The sequence below is a fragment of the Solenopsis invicta genome, chromosome 8, assembly GCF_016802725.1.
Source record: "Solenopsis invicta isolate M01_SB chromosome 8, UNIL_Sinv_3.0, whole genome shotgun sequence".
Classification (NCBI taxonomy): Eukaryota; Metazoa; Arthropoda; class Insecta; order Hymenoptera; family Formicidae; genus Solenopsis; species Solenopsis invicta.
The window spans coordinates 23,946,967-23,957,004 of record NC_052671.1 but is presented as its reverse complement, the minus strand read 5'-3'; the positions used below and the strand labels follow the sequence as shown (position 1 = coordinate 23,957,004).

At 33.2% G+C, this 10,038-nt stretch overlaps 2 protein-coding genes across 3 annotated transcripts in view; both read left to right on the top strand.

The window, feature by feature from the left end:
• LOC105203969 (tRNA-dihydrouridine(20) synthase [NAD(P)+]-like) overlaps positions 1-10,038 on the top strand; it is a 523,658-nt gene that overhangs the window by 188,390 nt on the left and 325,230 nt on the right. The window lies entirely within an intron of this gene.
• The window catches only part of LOC105198717, a 120,799-nt gene continuing 111,124 nt past the window's right edge, over positions 364-10,038 (top strand). Inside the window, exon 1 of one of the 2 annotated variants that reach the window (XM_039452706.1) lies at positions 364-624. In XM_039452706.1, the coding sequence (XP_039308640.1) occupies positions 591-624 (34 nt within the window). In that variant the 5' untranslated portion in view covers positions 364-590. The remainder of the gene's footprint in view (positions 625-10,038) is intronic. The other variant, XM_039452705.1, reaches the window with a different exon arrangement.

Here is a 10,038-nt window from a genome sequence, read left to right as displayed (position 1 = left end):
CCTACCATCACTATCAAGAGATAAGATATGTTATGAGTAATCTTCCCCCACTTGATCGTAGAGATGACCCTTATTAGAGAATATCGCCCGATCGTTTCGCAAATATATCACGAGATTAATATTAGTTCATGAAAAATGAGCTAGCGCAAATAAAACTACTTTACAATTGCTCGTCTGCAGACCGTCAAGCATGAAATCTAATTAAAATTTTTTTTTATTAACGAAATATGAGAACGCATTAATGAACGCATTCCAATTAAATGATCGCTTTAATTAAATTAACGTTTCTCTCGGGTGTGCATACATACGCACACTCAAACACACACGCGCACACACACACACACACACACACACACACACACACACTCAAAGGCGTTTTTACCCATAGTACATACACATAATATATAAAAGTATCTAAGCGTACAGGTTGTGCAGCCACAGTTATCTTATCAGTTGTTAAAAAGTAGAAAATGTAATCTTACTATATCTTCACACACTGATGTGTGCGTGAATCATTGGAAAGTATACGAATCACAGAGCATGAACGTTATACTGAGTGTCGTGAACAGCAATATCTTGTCATTGAGAGGATGGACTTTTTTATAATTCTACTTACATTCTACGGTAAGAGAAGCTTATAAATCCAGGCAAAACACAAAATCATAATAAGATTAAAATGACATCAGTGGAAATCATTTTACGAAAAATTATTATTATTAAATTATTATTACGATTTTATTCGACACACTTCTAACGATAACTTTATGATGTATTCTTGATACGGCAACGATTTTATAAAACGATTTTTTAATTAAAAAGTTTTTTTAAAATTATTGCGCCATATCAAGAATTTATTATCAAACTTCTACTTGATATCATCTTGATCTTACAGTTGTCGATACCGGTATAGGCCTCATAAATAATAGTGACATATTTCATTATTTCTTGGAAATTGCACTTTATTAATACTCCTAAAAACATAATCTGCTTAGATAATGAAAAAAATAAAAAAAAGCTATAATTCATATATTTATATCAAGCTTGAGTGAGTTAATATTTTTTTAACTAAATTAAGTTAATGTTAATGGTTTATAAAATTAATATAGTTACGTTAAAAATTGCATAAACAAAAACTAACTTACAATTAGTTAAAAGTTGCGTTAAGATTAAATTAACATAAGTTAAATTAAAAATTAATTTTAAAAAGCATTATTTACATAAAAATAGAATAATTTTTAAAAATTCACTCCAAATAACAAAACATTTATAATATAAAGCATAAAATAAGTTTGTTATTTTATTTGTAAATTAAGTTATTATAAATTGATATGAAATGACAAATATTGTTTTTTATAAGGGAAAGTACTTTTACCTTTTATGTAGATCAATTTTCTAATATAAAAAAAATTAATAAAAGTTAAAAGTTATTATTAGCCTTTAACTTCATTATTTTATTTTTAACTTTTTAAGAGGTTATTACACTTTGTAACTTTCAGAAAATAAAAAAAAATTTTTTTGCATAAATTGATATAGTTTGTAGTCTTAAGAATATAAAATTTTTTATTCGAATGTAAAATTCCAAATATTCACAAAGATATAGTCGATTATGTCAAGCGGTGTATAGCGCCGCTCAGCATGTGATCGGAGTCTCCGCGCCGTTGGTACACTGCTCCGTTTATCTGAATGATCCAGGTCATTTTTTGGCATTATAGTTATGTATATATACTATAGATGACGTTGTCACACAATTTAATTATAAATTATGTTTGAAAATCTTATTCTGTTTAAGAAAATCAGCGTGTCGCATGTGCTTGAAATAAAACGGAAAGAGATTGTGTTTTTGAGTGGTGTTTAGTAATTTTCCGGGCATGAATAACAAAAAAGTGTATTCCACTAAAAAAGGGAGTAGAGCATCGACATCTCGTCCAGGAAGATCGAGGATAGGGAACAGACAACCGCCAAATCAGTCTAAGTTGGAGGGCGAAACAGAAAGTTATAGTTCGTCTGCAAAGAAAATGAAGATGTCTCAGGACGATTATGATGATGTTACAATAAATCAATCATTTTCGTATCGTATAATAGACTTTATGACCGTTTTCTCAGCGATATCAACTCTCGTTGTTTGCAAAAAATGTGGATCAGACGTACAATTTTACGAAAAAAGTTGTCGTGGCTTAGGATTTAAAGTTTCTGTGTGTTGCAAGAAATATACATCAACTGATATCTGTTCGAGTCCACAAATTAATAACAAAGCCTACGATATAAATCGTCGCCTCGTATTTGTTATGAGAGATTACTTGAGATTGGCTACAATGGCATTCAAAAATTCTGTGCTTTCATGGAGTTACCGCAACCATTGCAGTATTTCTAGAATGTTATTACAAAATAATTGAAGATATTAACATTGCCACGACTGCTGTCTGCGAACAATCAATAAAAAATGCAGGTGTTGCAGAAAAACTATTGACGATTGAAAATTCAATTACCAACGGTATCATTGTGTCCGGCAATGGATCTTGGAGAAAACGCGGATTTTCTTCTTTGTTTGGGATAGCTTCTTTGGTTGGTCATTACACCGGTAAAGTACTTGATATTATTGTGAAATCGGTATATTGTAAATGTTGTGAATTCTGGGAAAACAAGAAGCGCACTGCAGAGTACGAAGAATGGAGTAAATCGCACACAAATTGTCAGATAAATTACGTGGGTTCCGCTGGTAAAATGGAGGTGGACGCGATCATTGAAATGTTTGCACGTTCTGAAAATATACACAATCAGAATATGCTTTCTATGTCGGCGATGGAGACAGCAAGACCTTCAAAGGTATTGTCGATTCTGAACTATACGATGACATTGTTGTTCAAAAGAAAGAATGCATTGGCCATGTGCAGAAACAAATGGGCACACGGCTGCGCGCTTTAAAAAAAAAATACCAAAGGTCTCGGTGGAAAAGGAAAACTCACTGGCAAATTAATAGACGAACTGACAATATATTATGGTCTCGCTATAAAGAGAAATCATGATTCCGTTGAAAAAATGAGGAATGCAATTTGGGCAACAATTTTACATAAAATATCGACCGACGAAAAACTCCAGCACGAGCATTGTCCAGTCGGAGAGAAATTGTGGTGCTCGTGGCAACAAACTAAAGCCACCGGTACCCTCTCGGATTACCGACCTATCCCTCAAGATGTCTTCAATGCAATAAAACCTATTTACGAAGACTTGAGCAGAGATGATCTACTAATTTGTTGCTTAGGTGGTTACATGCAGAATAATAACGAAAGCTTGAATGCCATCGTGTGGTCCTTGGCTCCAAAATCTCGTTCCAGCTGCAAGATGGTTTTGGACATTTGTACATACATTGCCGTCTGTACTTTCAATGATGGCTTCAAAAGCTTACTAAAAATGATGGAAGTCATGAACTTGATGATTGGAACGAGATCCTACAATTTTGCGAAGTCAGCGGATAATAACCGAGTCAACGTTGCAGAGCGCAGGATGTCGGACGCTGCAAAAGAGGTCATTTCGAAGGCAAAATCGCTCCGACATTAAGCTGAAGAAGATGCATTGGATATAGAAGGCTTACTGTATGGCCCCGGAATTGCTGACTAAAAGTAAACCCCCAAAATTATTATTTTATAAACAAGAAAACCGTACTTGAAACTTTAATCGCGTTTTTCTCAGAATGGTGTTTTCAAAAACGGTGGACACCATAACTACCACAAATTTTATCCGAATGCTTTGAAATTTTAACGAGTTATTGTCAATTGAATTATCTAAAGAAATACCAGTGTCTTTTGCGATAACTTATATACTTTTTCTGTAATTTATATTTTTATGTCGAATTTTTATGTGAAAACTGAACCTCTTTCTTTACGCGTGCACCATTTCCACATTTTTCAATATTTATTAATTCGGATTGGTATTTCTCTAGTAAATTTAATGCAGATTACAAATAACTTTTTAATTTTTGGCTACAGCATACTTTGGATCTGTTCTGCTGTCCACCGCGGATGCCTTCATCACACGCAGACCTCCAAAAAACGTGCTACAGCGCCGCCATTTTGTTGTACAGAACAATTTTTTTTATTTTATACATAAAAATGCAAGTAACAAATAAATATAAACAATTTTTTTGTAACATGTATAGTTTTTTAATAATCACCTCCCAAAGTAAGGTATGATTTTGAGGCCTACAAGGTGTAATAACCCCTTAAGTTATTATCCAACCATGTTTTTTATCTATTAAAATTTGTTCAAAATAAATTCTTCAAAAACGAGAAGAAAATTTACAAAATATTTTTAAACATTGCAGTTTAAGCAATAATAGATATATTACTGATAATCAATAATACATGATTGGGAAATGTATCAACACATTTAAATCGAGAAAATAATTGAGCGGATTTTAGTGTTTAATAATAATTTCTAGTATTAATAATATTAAATCATTTCACATGTTTGTGGCACCTTACAACTATTTTATACTTATATATTTATTTCTTTTATTTTTTTCTCATAATGCGTTTTAAACATAAAATTGATGTACGGCACAAACCTATCGTATTAATACAAACTATTAGATAATGATAATTATATAGGATAAAATAAAAGGCACCTTTTAAATTAATAATTTAATTTAAATTAGTATGCAATTTAACTTAATCTTTATACTGTATGTATTTCTACATACGTTTTATGGAACAACATAAAGTATTTGCATAAATCGACACAAGACGTTTTACAACAAAGCAAAATACTTCTAGGAATATACATATATTAACTGTAAATATGTTTTATAGATAAATTTATGTAAAAGAGAAAAGGAAAATATAGTATTGTTATGTCGGTTGGGAACTTATTACGTCAGAGGTGCTCACGTTTGTTTATTACATTAAAAAATTTAATTATTGCAAAATTTAAACCGGTATTGTAAAAATTGTTATATCTGACAGACGATATGTTTTAGTTTTTATTTAGGTTTCTAAAGTTTTATTTTTAATTTTTGTTTAAGAAACATAATCCAAAAATCAGCGTTAAATAGTAATTAGTTAAAATGTTAACAAATTGAATAATACAGTTAAAAGTTTAATAATTTTTATTTTAGCTTAATTAATTTCAAATAAATTTTATTTTTAACTTGAAACTAATTATTTTTAAAATATTTAAATTTTAACTTATTAACCTTTTTCTTAAAATAAAAATTTACTTAGAGTAGAAAAAGTGTGTAGAAGAAGAAAATACTATATATTTCTATTTAAAAAACAATATCTCTTTTTCATGTAAACTTAATTTATAAATAAAATGTTGAACTCATTTGATAATTATATTATAATTACTTTGTTATTTAAAGTAATATAATTTTAAAAGACCAATAACTAATTCTAATATCTTAATATCTATAAATAATGCTTTTTAAAGCTAACTTTTAACTTAAATTAACTTAATCTTAACGTAACTTTAAACTAAGCTTTTTGTTCATACAACATTTAATAAAACTAAATTAATTTTATAAGTCCTTAAGTTTATTTTAATTTAGGTTTAAAAAATATTAATTTATTTAAACCTTACGAAAAAAACTCTAAAAAACACAAAAAATACCAAAAAACAATAGTACTATTTCTGATACTCAAATGGTTTCAACATCATTTGTGCGTCGAAGCAAAAAAAAACATCAAAAATGACATAAAAAAAACACTTAAAATAATAACGTAATTTCCTAATAATATATAAATGGTATCAATATCTACAATGGCATAGAAAAATTTACTTTGATTTCGATATTATGTTGGGTGTTTATACAAATAAAACACGCAATATACTATCGAAATCGCATAACTCATTACTGCTTTTTTCCATCGTCAAAAGACAGCCTTCGAAAATAGGTTCTTTAGCTGCAAATATTATATAAATATATACTATATACATATATACTATATATATATATATATATATATATATATATAGAAAGAGAGAGAGAGAGAGAGAGAGAGAGAGAGAGAGAAAGAGAGAGAGAAAGGTAAATATTATAATTTGTTTCATTTGTTATTTATTTATTGTATATTGAAATATTAAGAAATTAATCAACTATTACAGAAAATAGTTCTTAATTCTTTTAGTATTTAGTATTTTAAATGATCCAAATTGCAATATTACAAAATTTCATGTTACGTCCAATAAAATCCAAATCCTCACGGAAATCATAATTCGCTATCGGTACACTTCTAATAACATTCTCTCTCCTGTATAAAGCGCGAAGTCGGGAAAAATCATAGTACGGCCCTAGCACATGCAAGTGCAAGCCCTGCGTCGCGCAGTTTCCGCGACCACCTAGAAACGTCGCGCATACGATCGCGCAAACTATAGGGCGCGAGCCGCGCGGTTGCGGAACGGTGCGGGCTCCTAAGGGTTATGAATTACAAAAAATTATTGCTCCAAATTTTCCGCGAACCTGAAGAATCGTCCCGCGACACCTCTTGCTCATATCCTTGCCTATATGTATAAAGAGGGAAATCGGAACTCCTGCGGTCAGATCCGTCTTGTTGGTTGAGCGAGATTTGCTGCCCGGCGACCGCTAAAATACAGACCTCCAAGTACGATCGCACCGACGGGTGGGTTTTATCTCAGGCGAAGACGTTGGTCTTCGGGATCGCCCGGTCGGTTGCCTTTTCCTTCTCTACCATCCTTTCCTTCTCCCTCCTATCAGAGTCTCAAAGGGTTGAAGCACACCAAGCATTTGCTAGAGTGTGTCCTCACTCGTTACTCTATCTTTCTCTTCCATCCTCACCGTCGAGGAAGATTCGCAAACGCGACTCCTCGACGTCTTCTTTTCTCTCTTACTCTCCAGCCCCGTCGAGGAAGATTCACAAACGCGACTCCTCGACTTCCAATATTTTCATCTCTCTCTTTTCCGACGAAGAAGACTTGTTAACGCGACTCTTTGACTCATCTTCTCTATAAGCAATGTCTCTCAAATCTCCCAAAATGAATTTTTACCCCCCTAAAAGGCATTCGGACGGACGTCATCTCCGACCCAACTGATTCACCTCTAATTAATTACATATTAAATTAAAACTTTCAAATTACAATAAATTTGCTCGAGTTAAAATTTCAGCTTTTTCTCTTTTCTTGATTTAAAATACAAAACGTATTCTCGTGCCAACCAAAACTCAAATTCAATTCAAATTCAGTTCGTCAATTCATAAAATGAGTAAATTAAAAGAAATATCAAAGAACCTCATTCCCAGTCAAAAATAGTTCCTCAAAACGATGTCGTTTCGACATCGTTAAGATCGATTTGAAACTTACGTCGAAATTATAACATTTTTGAGTAAGGAAAAGTTGCGTATGTAAAGAGTATAATGGAAGTTTCATACATTTTTTAATATTTTTGGAATGTATATATAATAAATAATTTTATATTTTGGAAAAATTTGTTTAAAGATCGAATTGATATCGATTCGACATCGATTTGACGATGCGATGATGCAAAAAGAAAATTAACTAATTGCATTTTTACTTTTTCATCGTTCATTTTTATTATTTATTACATGAAAGAAAAGTAGAATGATTTTCGCATGTAATGATTTATAGAATCGACGTCACTTGACATCAACTTGAACAACAATTTTATTAGTTATCTGAAATTTGTTTCAGAATTTTTATATAAAATGGAACACTTTAGAAATATTGAGAAATCCATATTTTTTCTCCAAATTTTTTATATACAGGGTGTTTCAGACCACCGGTACACCCCTTTTCTCTTCGCAGGATTAGGTTCAATCAAAAATATGTTCAGACGAAAGTTGTAGGGTTTCACAAGATCTATTCAATGATCTTATCAGTTTGACCTTGGATGGCGTCGCCAGGGTCAGATCGAAATCATTAAGTTTTTAAATGAAACACCCTATTTTTGATTCCAGAATCTAATAGCTGGTGTCAAGACCTTTCCAAAACACTACAAGAAAGTTTATTTTCGTTGACTACTTTCCGAGTTGTGCGGCTTGAAAGTTACACTACCGCCAACACCATGTAAATAACAATATAAAATCACGCGTTACGCAGAAAGTCGTACAGCCGACACAAAGAAAGTAAACACGCGAGCCGGGCCAACAAAAACAGATCATGAAAAATCGTGAAAGTTAGCTGTCGCGACTGTAGATAGTCACATACATATGTATGTCATAATATTATGTAACTACATTATTACTTTAACGGTAGCACACGAGCAATAACGAGCGCGGCTTTCTGCGTAACGATGTCTAACTCGTGATTTTATACATATTGTTATTTGCATAGGATGTAGTAAAGATGTATTCACCACAACGCTATTGCGACTCAACTCAACACGAGTGACAATAACTCTCTCAAATTTGTCACCTACGTCTTCAATAACCGTCATATCAGTATCAATCGCGCAACAAAATCCGACCCTCTTTATTAGTCTAGGTTTATTTAGCCATGTCCTATTCCAATGAAGAAGCATATGATATGCTGCTAATTTTAGATGAGTGTCGAGATACATTCATTACAGCGGAAAGATTATGTAGGGAACGTTATCCTGATCGGACTCCTCACTCGCGAAATGTTTTTTCACGTTTGGCTAAACGAATCAAAATTAAAGGTGTCGTTCAGCCTCAACATAACAAAGGTACACAAATTCGTGTCCGATTATGGATGAAAGAACAGTGGAAATTCTTGCATCGACAGAATTGAACCCTTATGATTCTTTAAGACGACGAGAACAAAATTCTGGTGTTAGTAAAATCAGTGTTTGGCGCATTTTAAAAAATAACAAATTTCACCCTTACAGAATGTCTGTTCATCAAGCGTTGAAATATAACGATATTAGACAGAGACTTGTATTTTGCAACTTTATAAGACAGCAGACTTGATTTCCACTTGAAAATTTTATTTTCTGACGAATGTACACTTAAAAGTGATGGATCTGTTAATACTTGGAACTCTCGTTATTGGGCACAAAATAATCCTCACTGGTTGAGAGAAGTAGATCATCAAACCATTTGGAAAGTCAATGTTTGGTGTGGAATTATTGGAAGTCAAATCATAGGTCCTGTTTCCTTTGACGAAAATCTAAACGGTGATAGATATTCCGCCTTGATAATGACAGATCTTCCTGTCTTACTAGAAAATATTCCTCTGCAATTGCGCCTGAACATGTGGTTCCAACAAGATGCATGTCCGTCTCATACATCGAGAGTTGCTCGTGCGGCATTAAATACTATGTTCCCCGACAAGTGGATAGGCAAATACGGTCCAATCAATTATCCACCCCGATCACCAGATCTCACCGTCCTTGATTATTATTTCTGGGGAAGGATAAAAAACTTGGTTTATCATGAACGTCCGACTACGAGGGATAATATGATTCGTAGAATAAGTGAAGCAATTCGATCCTTACGTGCCGAGGAAATTCTTCGAGCAACCAATGATTTTCAAAATAGAGTTGATGCTTGCATCGCAGAGAATGGTGCTCGCTTTGAACATTTAGTCGCTTAACAAAACATACACTCATACATTCCCGAACGTGAAAGGCAAGGGGACTCACGTGAATCAAGCACCCCAAACGTGAGAGGCAAGGGGACTCACGTGAATCAAGCACCACAAACGTGAGGGGCAAGGGGACTCACGTGAATCAAGCACCCCAAACGTGAGAGGCAAGGGGACTCACGTGAATCAAGCACCCCAAGGGGATGAAATTCTCGTCACGTCCACGTCGTTCATTCTGGATAATGCTAAGCACGGGAAAATGCATACAGTCAATCTGGACATGATTGATCATCAAACATAATCAATTCAGTTAATAAACAAAAGCAGAGTACATAAAACTTTGACTCCCCTTTTCCTCCCCCATACACATACGCATGCACGTATGCACACCCCCACACACAAGATTAAATCCGACTAAGTAACCACCACATGGTACATCTTGAGTAATGCTGATGCTGGCGGTAGTGTAACTTTCAAGCCGCACAACTCGGAAAGTAGTCAACGAAAATAAACATTCTTATAGTG